The following is an 18567-nucleotide window of genomic DNA, read 5'->3' as shown; positions in this document are numbered from 1 at the left end:
CATAAGATGGCAACATAAGATGGCAACATATGATGGCAACATATGGCAACATAAGATGGCAACATGTGGCAACATATGTAAGAGCCCCCAGTAAAATGATTTTTAAAAAAAGAAAAGAAAGCACTGATTGGAGGCTTGTTCTGTGTGGGGACTCTGCAAATGGGTTTCGGGCTGTCGCTGCGTTCAGGCCCTTTTGCACACCAGGGTGCTCATAATTTAAACTCTAATGCCATACCCACTTGCTCAAGGGGACAAATGCAAATTTGAACATATTCCATGGAGATCCTAGGCCTTAAACTTGTTAAGCCTTGAACTGGACAAATCAAGACAAGGACAGTCATGTGGATGAAGGCGACCATAAGCGTGAGGCCAAAATGGAGTCCAGTGAATCGTGACGAGGAGACTCATAAACCGTGAGAGAACAAAGGAATCCTCACTAAGTCATATTGGCGACAGAGCAAGTCCTCACTGCCTCAGGCCCGACTTCAGAAGGGGGAAGAACCATGATTGGGGCAAATTCACAATTGCTGAATAAAAATATTTATAGGCTTGATTCTGGGCCTTCCACCCCTGGCCCTGGCGGTCAGATTTGACTCATGGCCACAGGGCCCTGCGTCATAGCCACTCTGGTACTCTGACTTTCAGATGTCCTTTGGCTGTTGGTGGTCGGTGCCATCAAGTCAGCTTCCACCCATAGCCAACATACGCACAACTGAAAGAAACCCTGCCCGGTCCTGCGCCATCCTCACAATCGTTCCTGTGCCTGAGTCCACTGCTGCAGCACTGTGTCCGTCTGTCTTGTCCAGGGCCTTCTTTTTCAATAACCCTCCACTTTACCAAACATGATGTCTTTCTCCAGGGCCTGGCCTTTCCTGACCATATGTCCAAAGTATGAAATACGAAGCCTTGCCATCCTTGCCTCGAAGGAGCACTCTGGCCTTATTTCTTCCAATTCAGATCGGTTTGTCCTTTCATCAGTCCATGGCACTTTTAATATTCTTTTCCGGCACCACAATTGGAATGTGTTTATTCTTCTATGGTCTTCCTTATTCATTGTACAACTTGCACCTGATTATGAGGCAATGGAGAATATCATGACTTGGATCTGGTGCACCTTAGACCTCAAAATACATCCTTTCTCTTCAATGCTCTAATGAGGTCTTATTCAGCAAATTTACCCAATGCAGTATGTCTTTTGATCTCTTGACTGCTGTTTTCATGAGCATTGATTGTGGATCCAAGCAAGACAAAATCCTCGACAACTTCAATTTTTTCCATTTATCATGTTACCTACTGGTCCAGTTGTGAGGATTTGGTCTTCTTCCACTGAGTCGTAGTCCATACCGAAGGCTGCAATCCTGGGTCTTCCTCAGCAAGGGCTTCTTCTATTGCCCCTCACTTTCGGCAAGCAAGCTGTGTCATCTGCATAGTATAGGTCAATAGCCTTCCTCCACTCCTGATGCTGTCCTCTTCTTCATATAATCCAGCTTCTCTGGTGATTTGCCCAGCATCTAGATTGAACAACACGGTGTGAGCATAAAACCTTTCCCAGTTTTAAACCACACAGCAGGCATCCCCTTGTTCTGTTTGCACAACGGCTTCTTGATCCAACAGCTTTTGGCAATGGCCTTTAAATCCTAAAGGCCATGCCCAGCCGCAGGCCAGTTCCCAGATTCTTAGGGCAATCCTAAAGACAAGACTGACCTTCCCGGGCTGGCTGGGATATGGCACTCTACTTTCAAACGTGTTCTGCCTGAGAGCCAAGTTGCCCCTTTACTGGTGAATGGTCACAAAGAATTCAGAGTCTGAGCGTCCGTCAAGACGAGAAAGGGAATGAGAGCCCCCACTGTAAACTGCAGCTTCGCACAAACCTAATGTTTTACAATTTAAGTTCTAGTACGGTAGACTATGTTGTGTGTTATAGATTATAAAATATTATGGAAATATGTAGAAGTAGTGCCTATTCCAATCTTCTGGAGAGCATGTCTTTTATAACATTATATATGTCTAAATTACATATAATATAAATATTATGTATAATACAGCATAAGTTACATATATATAAAGTTTATTTCCTCTTCACTATTATAATCTTTTTTCCCCACTATTATAATCTTGTGGTGACTTTTCCCCTGGAAAAATTTATATAGAGGTGGATGTAGATATACATATAGATACTGATATTGATACACACTCGCTTTTATCACCTATACCTGGGATCTATGTCTTGGGTCTCCACATTCTTTTTCGTTTTTTAACCATAAGAATAGTGACCTAGCATAAGCAAATGTGGTGAATAAAGCTGATGGTGCTAGGCTATTAAAAAATATAGCGTCTGGGGGTCTTAAAGGCTTGTAGTCAAACAAGCAGCCATTGAGCAGGGAAACAACAAAGCCCACATGGAAGAAGCACACCAGCCTGTGTGATCACAAGGTATTGACGGGAATAGGTATCAGAAATTCAAAAACAAGCAATCAAATGAATGTGAAGGAGTGTGGACAAAGTGGAGACCCAAAGCCCACCTTCGAGACAATTGGACAGGCCCTCACAGATGTGCCGTGGGGGTAGGAGGGGGTTAGGGATGAGGAAGTCAGGCTGTGGCATAGCACTGATGAAACTCATAGCTATCCTCTGGTTTTCAAATATTCCCTCCCCTTACTATTAAGGCTTATGTTCACCTCATTAATATGCTAGACCTACCTACATTCAGGGATACAAGTTAGATCATTAGATGCAGGAATGCTAGGATGGATGACCCTACAGAAACGGCAAGGGGAGTAATGATTCCCTGAGGATACGGGAAGACAGAGATAGGGAAGAGGGGGGAGGGGGAGCTGATAGTAATGATGACTGTGGAACTCCACTCGAAGGGAGCAAATCACAGAATTATAGGTGAAAAAAGAGAATAATATGAAAATATTAATACTAATATATAACAATAACAACAAGGGTTCCTCGGGGGAAAGGTGGGGGAGGGAGGGAGAAAAGATGAGCTGACAAGAGTTCAAGAAGAAAGCAAATGTTTTGAAACTGATTGTAGTTGCAATTGTACAATTATACTTGAACTATCTGAATTATGGAATGTTATGACATCTGTAAGAGCTCCCAATAAAATGATTAATTAATTAAAAAATTAAAAGAATAGTGACATAATGGTGTTCTTTTTAGGGTTTCTGAGGCGGTAAATCTTTTTTTTCCCTCTTTCTTTTTATCCTTCGATTTATTGCATTTTTTATCATTTTATTAGGGCTCGTGCAATCTTATCACACATTTGTTGCCATCATCATTCTCAAAACATTTTATTTCTACTTGAGCCCTTGGTATCAGCGCCTCATTTTTTCCCCTTCCTCCCTGGAAAATTGTATATTTCATTGGTGCTATATACTGCACCATGACTGGCTGGTCTCCTCCCCGAGACCCTTCTGTAAGGGGACGTCCAGTTGCCTAAGATGGGCTTTGGGTCTCCACTCCGCACTTCCCCGCACTCACAATAATAGGATTTTTTGTTCTTTGATGCCTGATATCTGATCCTAACAACACCTCCTGATCACTCAGGCTTGTGTGCTTCTTCCATGTGCACTTTGTTGCTTCTCAGATAGATGGCCACTTGTTTATCTTCAAGCCTTTAAGACCCCAGATGCTGTATCTTTTGATAGCTGGCCACCATCAGCTTTTTTCACCACATTTGCTTATGCACCCGCTTTGCCTTCAGCAATCCTGTCAAGAAGGAGAGCATCATGGAATGCCAGTTTAATAGAACAAAGAGTTCTTGCATTTAGGGAGTACTTGAGTGGAGGCTCAATGTCCATTTGCTACCTTAATACTAAATATATGTACATATATATATGCACATAGATTTATTTCCACACCCACATATATAAATATATTTACATATGTACACACCTGTATTTAGACCTCTATAAATGCTCTTTGCCTCCTAGTTCTTTCCTCTATTTCCTTTTACTTTCTGAGGCAGTAAATCTTTACGGGAGCCAACAGCCTCATCTTCGTCCTTTGGAACAACTGATGGGGTCCAGCTGCTGACCTATGGTTAATAGTCCAATCATAATCCATTATGTCACCAAGACTCCTCAAATTATTTGTAACACCAAAATCAAACTCCCTGCCATCAAGCCGATGCTGACTCATAGGGGCCCTATAGGACATGGGGAAACTGTTCCTGTGAGTGTCTGAGACTAACTGTTACCGGGGTAGAAGGCACCCCCTTTCTCCCTCAGAGTGGCTGGTGGTTCACAACTGTGGGTTGCAGCCCAACTTGTAACCACTGCGCCACCAGGGCTCCCAAGGGCTCCCAAATGATGGATGGCATCCAGCAACTCGGCTGCACAAAGCCTCTTTACAGTGCTGAAGAGCAAGGATGTCCCTTGGAACATGAAGGTACACCTAACCCAGTTTTCAGTTGCCTCAAATGCGTGTGAAAGTTGGATAATAAATAAGGATGGCCGAAGAATCGTATTATGGTATTGTTGAAGAAAACTAAGACTAACGTTGACTAGCAGAAGTACAAACACATCCGCTGTGGAAGAAGCATAAAATCAGATGTTCCTTAGCAGTGAGGATGGTGAGACTTCATCTCATACTTTGGGCATGTTGTCGAGAGCTCAATCTCTGGAAAAGGATATCCTTCTTAGTAAAGTGGGAGGTCATCGAGAGAGGAAGACCGCCATCCAGGAGACAGATTGACACCTTGGCTGCAACACAGGCTCCCACTTAACAACTGTGCGGCTGGTGCCGCCCAGGGTGTGTGTTGCTCTGTGGGTCACAGGGCGGCTATGAGGCAGAACCAACTCCACAGCATCTAACAGCAGGAAGGGCTGGGTGGTACTCCATGTAGATCATCGTCCTTAGTAGGGTAACTTAGCGATTAGTAACCACAGATCTGATCATAGTGAGAACTGGTAATTGTTTAAAAACATCTGTCCCTATTTTCTTTTTTTAAAATTTAACCATTTTATTGGGGCCTAATACAATTCTTATCACAATCCATACATCCATACATTGTGTCAAGCACATTTGTACATTTGTTGCCATCATCATTCTCAAAACACTTGCCTTCTACTTGAGCCCTTGATACCTGCTGCTCATTTTCCCCCTCCCTCCCCACTGCCCCCTCCCTCATGAACTCTTCATAATCCATAAATTATTACTACTTTATTTTGTTATTCTAAGTTCTGCTGCATTTTCCTTTCTCAGAATATTTAGATATGTGTGTAAAATTAATGTTCCTGAATCTTTAGTACTTCTATAACGTGACATTCGCCTTCCTCGGGGAGGTTAATTATTGAGAGAATGATGGCTATGGCCGGCTGCCCCAGCACACCTTCCCTGCACACCCTTCTGCTGCAGAGCTTGTTCTCATCTTGAAAACAGGCATGGCAACCTATTTTGATCACTTAATAGCACTGAAAAGGAGTATTCGTGGTGCTGCCGGTTAAGTGTTGGGTTGCTAACCACAAGGTTGGCAGTTCAAACCCACCAGCTGCTCCTCAGAATAAAGATGTGTCGGTCTGCCTCCATAAAGATTTGCAGTCTTAGAAACCTATGTAGGGTGGCTATGAGCTGTTTTTATTATCCATTCAGTATTTATATCTGAATCAAATGCTTTGTATTGCATTTATATTAACTTGCTAATCTCAGATAAAATGTATCTCATAATAAATTATTTGCTTTCTTTTAGGAAAAGTGTTCTAAAAGTAAACCAGCTAAAAAGAAAATTCCAAGGGATTATGCAGAATGGGATAAGTAAAGACAACCTTTTCTACCATAAATAACTTTATTGACCTCTGAAATAAGTATTATAACACTGAGTATGTTGAGAAGACTGTTATTCTAGTAGACCATTAAAAGTATCGAGGCTCAGCATGTTTTAATTTTCCATTATAGTAAATGCTATTGCAGCCATTTGTTTAGAAGACCCCCCAAAAATTCATCACACAAGTCTTACACCCATCCAAAATATAAAACCAGACGACCTGTCACAATTGGAATAACAGATTTTTGAACTGCATAGTTATAATTGATTTAAAAATATATATATTTTTGTTGTTTGTTGTGGATTTATACAGCAAAATATATACCTATAATTTCTCCATGTACAATTCAGTGACACGATTACATTCTTCAAGTTCAATAACAACTCTTACCCCCTTTTCTGAATTGTTCTTTCCCCAGTAGTATAAACTCATTGCCCCATAATTTTCCTATCTAACTTTTCGAGTTGCTGATGCCAATTTGATCCCCTATAGAGAGTTTTTAAGGAGCCCTACTGGTGTAGTAAGGAGCCTTGATGGCATAGTGGTTATACTTTGGGCTGCTAACCTCAAGGTCAGCTGTTCGAAACCACCAGCCAGCCAGGAAGAGAGAAGAGGCTTTCTACTCTTGTTAAGACTTATAGTCTCTGAAACTCATAGGGAAAGTTTTACCTGTCCTACAGGGTCGTTATGCATCGCCATCGACTCTGTGGCGTCGACTCTATGTTTGAGAGATGCAGCAGTTTCCAGTTGGGCTGCTAAACTGCAAAGTCAGCAGTTCCAAACCTCTTGCCACTTGGAGGGAGAAAGACGTGGCCCTCCCGTTCTGTAAAGATTTCCAGTCTCGGAGACCCACGGGGCAGTTCTCTTCTGTCCTAAAGGGTCACTCACTATAGGTTACAATAGACTTGCTGAAAGTGAATTTGAGATCGTTCTTAAAAGAGTACGATACTCAAGGCAGTCATTCTTTACTAATCAAGCTGCACTATTGCTTGATTTAGGATCCCGGGTGGCATAGTGGTTACGCTTTGACTGCTAACCACCAGGTCAGCAGTTTGAAACTACTAACTGCCCTGAGGAAGAAAGGCGGGGGCTTTCTACTCCTGTAAAGAGTTACAATCCCAGGCACTCACAGGCTCGCTTACCCTGTCCTGAGTTGACATGGATTCGATGGCAGTGAGTGTGTTGGTTTTTTGTTTTTGTTTATTTAAGTCCTCAAAGGATACTTCTCATTCAAAGCCTACCACCTCGGGGCAATGATTGTGCTGGTTTATCCGACCTCGGCGACTCAGAGAAGCCTCGACTCCTTGAGAATTTGAAAGTCTTTTCCTCATTCCTCCACTCCCATTTGATTGGAATTCTTCTCAGAATCTTTGCAGGCCTGATTAACTCTAAATCCTTACCCGCCTGCATGTTTTCTGAGAGAGAATATGAGTGATTTATGAAACCAACCTATGAGGTCCTTTGGGACCTATGTCCACGGGCACTGGGATGTCAATAGAAGAATATGAGCAATAAGCTCTATTTCTGGGTTGCATTATACTTTTTCAGGTTTTATTGTTTGTTCACTTCAGATTTGACGTGGAAAAGGAATGTTCAAAAATTGATGACGATTACAAAGAAGACACTGTAATAAACAAGATACATTTATCCAAGATTGAGACAAGAATAGATACAGCAGGTACTTCCAGGGGACAAAACAGGAACAACTTAAGGGGTTTGAAAATGTTTGAATGAAAATAAAAGCTACTGACCTAGCAGACATCCTCAGTAAATGCTGCATTTTATGAAAAGTTTGTGGATTGTCCCCCGAAGCTCACCACCACTAACAAACTCAATTTTGTGTCTTAAATTCTTAATTTTTTTGAAGGTGATGGTTTCATTGAATTTAGTAAAACTCCAAAATACAAGAGTAAGTCAAAAAGTCTCACAACCAGGCCTCCAGTTCAGACGTACATGCAAGGATTTATTGTAAACAAAATGTGTTCCACATGCCTTTGCCATCAGTGGCGAGCTGCAGACAAGTTCTCACAGTGGTGCGTCTTTCTTAGTGTTGGAGGCCATCGGGCTGAAGCATCCCTTTGTACAACAGGACCCCCCACCCCCACCGCCGGGTCCGGCGCCATCCTCACAATTGCTGTTCTGCTTGAGCCCCTTGTGGCAGACACTCAGCCCCTTCATCTTATCAAGCACAATGTCCGTCTCCAGGGTCTGCCCTCTCCTGACGACCTGTCCAAAGTACACGAGGCAAGTCGCACCAGCCTTGCCTCTAAGGAGCACCCTGGCTGCCCTTCTTCCCAGGCAGATGTATTTGTTCTGTTAGCGGTCAGCACCAGGGTCAAATGCATCGACTCTTGTCCCACATGTACAGGCATACGAGGTTACTGAGCATCCCAGGGCTTGAGTCCGGCAAAGTGCTCCTCAAAGTAATGTCCTTGCTTTTCAATTCTTCAAAGAGGTCTTGTGCAGCAGAGTTATCTAATGCAATGTTAGGCTTATTCAATGCCTTGGGGGAGGGGCGAAGCCCCATCAAAAGAGTGTCTTCGAAGAGGCCTGGCTGGATCGGTTTCATACAAGGCGGAGCGTTCAGCTGAAATGGGGATGTGTAGCCAAGAGTCCTGCTGGCCGTGGCGGTTAGGGTTTGTGTCATCTAGGCTGGCCCACGATTCCAGCGGTTTGGCAGTTAAATGCTGCTGCTGTCCTCCTCCATCTTCCCGTAATGCCAATTTTCACACAATACCCTGCCTTTGCTAACTTCATAAGTGAGAAGCGAGTGTCATGTTAGAAGGTAGAACAGAAGCAGTGACTATGTTATTAGGCCAATTAACTGGGCTGTGCCATGAAACCATGACCCTAATCCTCCCAATCAAGGAATCGAATCGCAGGAGCTGTTTGGTGGCACACAGGCAGCCTGTCACTATAACTTGTTATTATCAATGAATCTACTACACAAATGCTGTCAGTTTTACCTTTTAAAAAAATCCGCATTCTTGAACTTAAAATTAAAAAAAATATGTTAAAGCCTATTTTCTCATGTAACAGACATATTTATTTCTAGGTCGAACCAACAAGGAAAAGGATTTGCTTGCTACTCGGGAAAGGGAAAAAGGAAATGAAGCTTTCAACTCAGGGGATTTTGAAGAAGCTGTGATGTATTACACTAGGTGAGCTGAATGTTTGTTGTGGCTTAAACTTGTCGTTTTAAAAATGAAAATGCTTAAACTGAATTGATCTAAGCCAGTGGTCTGCCCCATAATCACTCAAGAAATTATGTTTGTGATTTGACATAAAATCATTTATGGTTGTCTGGTTTGTTTAATACTTTTCTCAAACTTCTAGCCTCCTACCCCACCTGACTTTTGACAGATGACTTAACTTTCCTGCTTTTCAGGGAAAACAGAGGCTATCAGAAAGGACCTTGACAGAAAGTTCAAGTTGCCATCAAGTTGGTTCCAACGAACAAGGACTGTCTAGAGCCAAGTAGAACTGCCCCATAGGTTTCCAAGGCTGTGCTCTCAATGGGAGCGCACTGCTGCATCTTTCTCCTGGGGAACATCCAGCAGCTTGCACCTGGCCTTCTTTTCATATAGCGTGGAAGTTATGAAATTAGCCTCTGGAATGAGATTGCCTGGATCTGTGCTACTCTCTCCGTCCCTCCTGCCGCAGGGCCTTTGACATGCTGGGTTTGACATGCTGGGTTTGGAGTCTGGAACGCTCTTCTCACTATCAGTTAAATCTGACTTCTGCTTCAGGGCTCAGCCCTTGCTTCATTTCCTCAGGGATGTCTTTCCCCACCTGTCAGACTAGATTAAACCTCAGCCTCGCCCACCCCCCTATTTAAGAAGCATCTTACTTCCTCTTTGTAGCACATGCTAAACGTATGATTTAAGTCTGTGTGATTTGATGCCAAATGGACTTGAAGCTCTCTCTTTGTTTTATGCCCTGAGATCCCCATGGTCTAGCAAAATTCTTGGATCATAGTGGGTCGTTTATAAGTATTTGCTGTGTGTACTTTTGAAGCTCTTATAGTCGATGAAAAATAGACTGATATGGTATACAAACCATGTCTGTAGAATCACTGATGTTACCTTAGCACTATACTTTGTAAAATCTTCCTTCAACCTTCAGCATGAAGGTAGTAAGTTTGATTTGATTTTATTCTTTAATGTTGTCTGTGTCTGATGACCATGTATTCAACTACAACCTCCCCTCCTCAGCCTATGGATGTCACACCTAACCAGCTTTGATACTGCTCTTGGTCTTCTGGTAGATCTTGTCTTAGTGAGTGTCTTGGGTGTTGTTGGTGTTTGTTGTTAGGTGTTGTTGCGTTCTGACTCATAGCGATCCTGTGTGAATGAACAGAATAATACTGCTTGGTCCTATCTTGGCCTCAAACATAACCACAATTGTAGGCTTTTTCTCTTTTTTGCTCCCTCTCTACCAAGCACAATGTCCTTCTCCATGATAACATATCCAAAGTACATGAGACAAAGCCTGCTTGCCTCTCAAAAGCATTCTAGCTGTACTTCTAAAACAGAGCTGTTTGTTCTTTGGGCAGTTCATAGTACTTTCGTTCTTCTTTGCCAGCACCTAATTCAAGTGCGTCGCCTCTTTGTCAACCTCCCTTACTCAGAGTCCAGCTTTCTTCTACATCTCAGGTGATTGAAAGTACCCTGGCTTGCGTCAGGTGCACCTGAGTCCTAAAAGTGACACCTTTGCTTTGCAACGCTTTAACGAGGCCCTGCGCAGATATACCCAACGCAGTGTGTTGTTTCAATTCTTGACTGCTGCCTCCATGAGCTTTGATTGTGGATCCAAGTAAGATGGAATCTTTGGCAACTTAAGTTTTTTTTTCTCAGTTTATCATGGTGTTACCTATTGGCCCAGTGGTGAAGATTTGGTTTCCTGTACATTGAATTGCAATCCATATTCAAGACTGCAGTCCTTGATCTTCATCAGCAGGTGCTTCAAGTCCCCCTCACTTTCGACAAGCAAGCAAGGTTGTGTCATCTGTGTACCATCGGTTGTTAATAAGCCTTCCTTCAGTTTTGATGCCAGGTTCTTCTTCATTTAGTCCAGTTTCTCTGATGATTGGCTCAGCATACAGATTGAATAAGAATGGTGATAGGATACAACCCTGACACATACCTTTCTTGATTTTAGGCCATGTTCAAATGAGTCCTCTTGATCCATGTATAGCTTCCGCATGAGCACAATGTGGTGTTCTGGAATTCCCGTTCTTCTCAAGGCTGTCCATAGTTTGCTATCATCCACACAGGCCACAGTCGAATACCTTGACATAGACAATAAAACACAAGTAAGCATCTTCCTGGTATTCTCTACCTTTAGCCAAGATCCAGCTGACGTCAGCAATGATATCCCTTGTTCTATGTCTCCTTCTCAGTCCAGCCTGCACTTCGGGCAGCTCCTTGTCAATGTACTACTCCAACCATTGTTAAATGATGGTTAGTAACATTTTGCTTGCAGGCGATCTTCATGATATTGTTTGGTAATTTCTGTTTTGTTCCCTTTCTGGAGAATGGATACGGATCCCTCTCAGTAGGTTGGCCAAGTATCTGTCTTCCAAGTTTCCTGGAGTAGACGAGTGAGTACTTCCAGCACGCCATCAGCTTGTTCAAACATTTCCCCTGGCATGCCACCAGTTCCCTGAAAGAGCAGGAGCCGTAGCATGGGCGAAAGAAAGCAGCATGGCACGTTGGTGAAGGGAGCTAAGACGTCCAGCAGCTACTCTGTGTCTCGTCTCAGTTTCCCCCTTGTGTTGGGGATCTGCAGTATCCATCTCAGGAGCTCTGGTGGTGTAACAGCTAAGCACTTGGCAGCTCATTAAAAGGCTGGTGGCTCAAACCCACGCGGTGGCCCAGCAGGAGACAGAACTGGGGAGCCGCTGCTGGGAGGATGGCAGCCGAGACCACGTCTGGGGCAGTTCTGCTCAGTCACAGGGGTCACTAGGAGTCAGCATCGTGGATGGATATTCAAATCCTCACAGCGCCACTAAAGCAAGACTCAGCTAGAAATCCTTTCCCTGGCTATTGAACATCCCTGTAGATGTTGCCGTCATGTGTCTTTTCTGTGTGTTTGTAGAATCACATGTTATTACTTTTCCTGGTACAGGCTATAATCGTTGCATTGACACTCTAGCGGAGTTTCCTGTATTCTCCTGTCTGCCTTCAGTCTCCTTGGTGCCAGTAAGTGTTCCCTTTTCTAGGAGTATTTCAGTGCTTCCTACTGTGGCTGCATGGAACAACCGAGCCCAAGCAGAAATCAAATTACAGAATTGGACTAGTGCTTTTCAGGATTGCCAGCAGGTCTTGAAGTTAGAACCTGGAAACCTAAAGGGTAAGAAAATATTCACAGAGTAAGTTTTAAATGTACAGGCCCCAGTGCGCTCCTTTCCCCACCGAAGTCCTCTCGTGCCCATAGCCTGTGCTGCTCGTCTCCGTCCCAGTGCACGAGTGAACTCCCAGGTTTTATCAGGAGCCTGGGGAGGCTTTTGTGTTCTCCCAATGGGCCCACACCATCTTGGTGCCGGACCCTCTGCCAAGAGTTTGTTTTTGATTTTTAACAGTTCTTTGTTATAAATTGGGTGGGGTTTTGTTTCAGATCATGAACTTCTGTATTCAACCACTGCCAGGCAATTTATACATGTATTCACTCCACTGATTTTCACAACCGCCCCGAGTGGTCTGGTACTTTCATTAGTACACTCATTTCACAAAGGAAGTAACTGAAGTGCCGAGAGAGGAAGGGACTCACTCACAGTGACAGAGCCAGCAGATGCATAGCCATGACTCAGAACTGGCTGACCCACTCCCGAGCCCACAGCTTGCCACCGTGTTACCTGCTCCTCTGCCACTAGCATGGCCTTGTGTTTCCATCCCTCCTTGCTAGAGTATGTTCTTAAACACCAGTCTTCACTACTGCAGAATAAATCTAGAAAGGGCGAACGAGTAATGAGCATGGCCATAAACCATCAAGAAATCTCATGCTGGCTTAAATGAATAGATACATAACTCCCTTTCAAAACTTTATTTTTAACTTAAAAAAGAGTATGTTTTAAGCACAAGGTGGTGGGTTGGATTCAATCCTGGAACAGGAAAAGGCCATTCCAAGAAGACTGGTGAAATCTGAATAGCTATAGTTCATAGTGTTACATTTACATTCATTCTAAACTTTGCCAGTGGTTATAATGTTTGCATTGGGGAAGTGGCATGTGGGAAGTCTCTCTACTGGGTGTGACACTGTCCTGGAAATATAAAATTAGTCCAAAATAAGAGTTTAAAAAGATCCGTTTATATCAATTTCTTCATAAAACCCCCTTTCTGAAATTGGAACAGTAATAACTGCGTAAAGCATAGGGCTACAATTTTGATTCAATTTATGTGACATGGTGACTTTTGCTCCTTCCAAATGAAACTAAAATTGGTCATCTTTGTAATATAGTTTTTAAAATGACAGACTAAACTATTTCAGATGTAAGTTCTCACTTTCAGAATTGCCAAGCCTGATTCTATTTAAAATAATGACCTACTATGTGCAGTGCTTCTTAGGTGATAAAGGATATGGGTGGAAGCAGAAAGGCATTCCTTTTTTGGTATTAGGTAATTGTAAAATTACACATGGAAACCTAGCCCCCAAACTAATGCAAACCACAGTAAAAGCCACGCTTTCTGAACCTAGCTGGGTTCGCCGTTGGGGCACTTGTGCAGTTCCATGTGCAAAGAACCTCTTCTCTTCGCTCTGGAGATTGCCGCACAGATTGGGCTAATGCGCCTATATTCTGAGGTAGACATCCAAAAAAGCAAGTACTAAAAACCCAAACGACTCACTGCCTTTCAGTCTATGCCAACTCATAGTAACCTTATAGGACAACGTGTACTTGTAGCTCTGGTTTCTGGGGCTCTACATCTTTACCGGTGTAGAAAGCCTCATTTATCTCCCAGGGAGGGGCTAGTGATTTCGAATTGCAGTTAGCAGCCCCGTGCGTAACTCACTACACCAGGGCTCCTTGAGCCAGGTGCTAGTCAGCAATATACTGAGTAAAGAATTTTCTAAATTTTCATAAAGTGGTGAAACAAAGTAATACAAGTGATGGCTATAAGAAGGAAATCACTATTATTTAGTGAAAACCAAGCCAAACAAGCCAAACTCACTGCTATGGAGTCAATGCCACTCAGAGCAACAGTATATGACAGGGTAGAACTGCCCATGTGAGTTTCAGAGAATGTGACGCCTTTACATGAGTAGAAAGCCCTTGTCTTTTTTCTGCAGAGGTGCTGGTGGTTTCAAACTGCTGACCTTGCAGATAGCAGGCCAGTGTGTAACCATTATTGCCACCATGGCTCCTCCAGTTTAGTGAACAGCTTCCCAGTATTGCAGCCAGAGGGTTGGTTACACGTGGGTGGTATGATGGTTAGGAACCATGCAGTTCTTGCGGCTGCCAGAAGGGGTGCTGTTGGGAGAGTGGTTGCCCAGGGCAGTCTCTTCTCCACTTCAGAATGGCTTCCTATGTGTACGATGTGAAAACAGGTGTATCTGAGCCTTTGACAGCAACAGACTTATGGTTTCTGTGCTACTTATATTCTTTCACTTGCAAAATAAGTTGTAGCTTTAATGCCACATCTTATAAAATGTAGCCCTTATTTTGTTTCATTTCCAGCTCTTCTGCGCCGAGCCACTACATATAAACATCAGAACAAGCTCCAGGAAGCTGTAGAAGATTTGAGCCAAGTACTGGAGGTTGAACCTGATAACGATTTGGCTAAGGTGAGGACAGAGATTTCTTTTTTATTTATTTTTTGATCATTTTATTGGGGCTCATACAATCTTATCACAATTCATACATGCATCCACTGTGTCAAGCACATTTGTACATTTGTTGCCATCATCATTCTCAAAACATTCGCTTTCTACTTGAGCTTTAATAAATGGTAAAAAATGGGCTTTAAAGTGTTCATTTTTGAAAATGTGTTCATTTATGGAATTAACCCATTAACTTATTGAAGCCCCTGCTATAAGGGCAAACACTCCAAAATGTTAATATGACGTAATGTTTACACAAAGGGCCGTTAACCACAAAGTCACCAGTTCGAAATCACCAGCTGTTCCTCTAGAGCAGGGGTGTCAAAAGGGTGGCCCGCAGGTCACATACGACTCCAGAGGTAATTTTTTGTGACACACGATAATCTGAAATAAAATGAAAATAGAAAAAATTGTTATGAAGAAAATAGTGCTTAGGGGAGATTGAGGCAATACCATATACATAATTCCCTCATTAACCCTTTAACTATTGAAGACGAGGATACACGTGGCCCAGTGCCTTTACTGGGGGCCTGTGGACGTGTATAAACGTGATGACTCAGTTCTGGCAACAATTGGAAGCCATATGTCTGCCACACTCGGTGTCATGTAAAGTGAACAGATCCCACTAGAGAAAAGGCTAAAAAGAGCACTCTGGGTTGTGCTGTGATGAATCATACCTAGCGGCAGCGCTAGTTAACATTTTTAGAGGGAAGCCATTACCATTGTGCATCACGTTTGTCAGCTGTCCAGCATTCTGTGGTTTTTATTAGTTACTTTGTTATATTTTCTGGTTACTACATAAGAGGTAAGTGAAAACTAGAAGGAGGAAGGCGCTGGCAAGTTTTTGGTAAAAAAAATAATTTTAGTTTTATACATAAAATAAAATAAATGCTTAAATAAAAGTAATTATATAGTGTTTTAATTATCTTTTTTATTTTTATAATGACTGAGTGAGTGAATGAATGAATGACTGACTGAGTGAGTGACTGAGAGTGAGTGACTGAGAGTGAGTGACTGAGAGTGAGTGACTGAGAGTGAGTGAGAGTAAGTGAGTGAGTGAGAGTGAGTGACTGAGTGAGTGAGTGACTGAGTGAGTGAGTGACTGAGAGTGAGTGACTGAGAGTGAGTGAATGACTGAGAGTGAGTGAGTGACTGAGAGTGAGTGACTGAGGGTGAGTGACTGAGAGTGAGTGAGTGACTGAGTGAGTGAGAGACTGAGAGAGTGAGAGACTGAGTGAGTGAGTGAGTGAGTGAGTGAGTGAGAGAGTGAGTGAGTGAGAGTGAGTGAGAGACTGAGAGAGTGAGAGACTGAGTGACTGAGTGAGTGAGTGAGAGAGTGAGTGAGTGAGAGAGTGAGTGACTGACTAAATGTGTGAGTTAGTGACTGATTGTCTTTTAATTATCTTATCCATATTCATGAATCCTCATTTCAAAATGTAAATTAAACAAAATGTGTCAATGCGATGGGGCCTGCGTGAATCTTGCCCGGTGCACCAAATGGCCCGCGTTTTAATTGGGTTTGACAGTCCTGCTCTAGAGAAAGATGTGGCTTTCTACTCCTATAAAGAATTACAGTCTCAGTGTACCCACGGGACAGTTGTGCCTTGTTCTTATAGGGTCACTGTGAGTCAGAATCAACTCAGTGAGTTATATTCAAGTTTTGCTTTTCTTTAAAAAAATACCGTTTTATTGGTACTTCATTCACATATTGTACAATTTGATAGTTAAATCATATCAAGAAGTGTTGTACAGTCATCACCACCATCAGTTTTCATATAGTTTGAGATTTGATTGAAATGGAAGGAAACGGGTTCTTTAAAAAATGGCCCCAAACAATAAACCTATCTCTGAACGACAGTTATTTTTCAGCGGTAGGTAATGCTGTTCTCTGCGTTAATACTGATTTATTGTGCGGCGTGGTACAGAGGCTAGGATTACCGTGTGCTCTTTTGCCACAGAAGAGTTTTGCTCTCTGTAACACTAACTTATATGGTAAGCGTGGCAGTGTTGACAGATGCGGAGACTGATTCAGATAGGTACTTAAAGGGTTATGTATGAAGACGTAAATTGGAAAGAGAAGTGCCAAGAACTGTGAAGGGTGCATGATTTTACCTTGCCGGCAAATGAGCTCCCAGGTTAGAGAGAAAAGTAGGCAAGCAGATAAGCTTCATGTTTGCATACATTTTCCTGGCCACCTAGTCCCATGAAGAAGAGAGAGAGTAACTTCATGGATACTACATCTTTAGTGGGTTTTTTAGAAAAATCACTTTATTGGGGACTCGTACAACTCTTATCACAATCCATCCATCCATCCATTGTGTCGAGCACATTTGTTGCCATCATCATTCTCAAAACATTTGCTTTCTACTTGAGCCCTTGGTATCAACTTCTACTTTTTTCCCCTCCTTCCCTCCTCCCCCTCCCTCTTGAACCCTTGATAATTTATAAATCATTATTATTTTGTCATATCTTACACTGTCCAACATCTCCCTTCACTCACTTTTCAGGGGTGAGGTTATATGTTCAGTGGGTTTGTGATAAAAACGAGGAATCCCCTTTTTAGGGAAATTCCATGTTTTTTAATGGGCTACAAGCCAACCCTTCTGACCTGAGCTCTGGAGGAAGACATCATCTTCAGCAAACAGGCACACAATGGAGGTATGACGGGTCGGGTCTCCACAACAGCACTAAAGCAAATATTGAAATAAAGCGAGTCTCATGAAGTTTTTGCCTTCTCAGTACATACAAAACCCTGTTTACCCTAAAGTATAGTCTATTAAGTGTACAATAGTATCATGAAATTTTTGAAATATGGTGAGCGCAGGGCCAGTGAATTATTTAATGTGATGCTTCTAGCCAAATCTCTTCAACTTCCACCAAATGACCTTTCCCTGTGTGGGTCTGGTAAGAGGTAGAGGAAGATGCTGAGAGGACTCACCAGTGACTAGTTGCAATAGGATTTCCTGGAGTGGTGTCCTGCTGTGTCTGAAATGAGCCCTCTGAGAAGCAAGAACCAGGAGTGGAGCGCATCCTCTGGATCCGAGATCCCTGAGCAGTGAGCCTCCTGGATCCAGATGACATCCACACCATCAGAGAAGTGGCAGCAGAACCAGGAGCCAGAGCATGGAACAAAGTCATGGAGTTCCCAACCCACAGAGCAAGTTAAAATGAGCGCATTGGGGCAGAAGACTGGTTTCCAGAATGCGGCACTTAACTGGGGAAGTTGGACTTGCTGACCCACGGATGTGGAGCTGAGATCTCTGGGCTGAGGCCTTACTGGAGTGGGTGCCTCTGGACATTTAATTCAGGGAGCTGGGTTGGCTGACCCACGAGCTTAGAGCTTACCGCGTCAAGGTCAAGGCTTACCGCGGAGTGGTGTGCCCGTGCATTCATCAGCCAACCTTGGTGCCATGCCCTGGTACACAACCTCCCTGAGCATTCCTTACTGGCATTGCAACTTGTTAACTTCCTTAGTAAACCTTTTCAGTCATGACTTTTGTCTGCGAGTTCCTGTGTTGCCATCACAGTGGATTGTAGAGTTTAGAGCGATCAAATAGAGGAGTCAAATGGAGGATATTAATGAGCCATTGCAGTGAGAATCACCAAGATGTGACACGGAGACATGCAGCGAGCACAAGTTATTGGAAATAAGGTTGCACAAAACTTCAATTTGTTAAAAAAAAACTGCAACCAAAACAATGCCGTTTCTTCCCACCGTGCAATGAAATGCAGTCGGCCTGCCCTGGAGAACAAAGCAGCCTGCCTTCTCCTCTGGAGGGAGATGCCGCCTCTCTTTTCCATAGGAATGTCTTGAAAAGATGACCCAGGACAGAGAGGGTTGGGGTATCTGGTCACAATATTCATATATTTGAGAGACCCGTGGAGAATAGTGGGTTATTTCTCTTTTGCTTCCCCTGCCCCCCCCTCCCCTTAGTCTCTCTCTCTCTCTCTCTCTCTCTCTCTCTCTCTCTCTCTC

General features: G+C 43.1%; 1 protein-coding gene across 1 annotated transcript in view; it reads left to right on the top strand.

Moving 5' to 3' along the window:
• SPAG1 (sperm associated antigen 1) overlaps positions 1-18567 on the top strand; it is a 75069-nt gene that overhangs the window by 16245 nt on the left and 40257 nt on the right. Inside the window, exons 4-8 of the mRNA XM_075550602.1 lie at positions 5699-5763; positions 7346-7452; positions 8830-8935; positions 11998-12128; positions 14449-14555. Of these exons, the coding sequence (XP_075406717.1) occupies positions 5699-5763; positions 7346-7452; positions 8830-8935; positions 11998-12128; positions 14449-14555 (516 nt within the window). The remainder of the gene's footprint in view (positions 1-5698; positions 5764-7345; positions 7453-8829; positions 8936-11997; positions 12129-14448; positions 14556-18567) is intronic.

Source organism: Tenrec ecaudatus, chromosome 5 (genome assembly GCF_050624435.1).
Source record: "Tenrec ecaudatus isolate mTenEca1 chromosome 5, mTenEca1.hap1, whole genome shotgun sequence".
NCBI lineage: Eukaryota > Metazoa > Chordata > Mammalia > Afrosoricida > Tenrecidae > Tenrec > Tenrec ecaudatus.
Note: the sequence above shows the minus strand (reverse complement) of the source record. Positions and strands in the feature narration are given on the sequence as shown.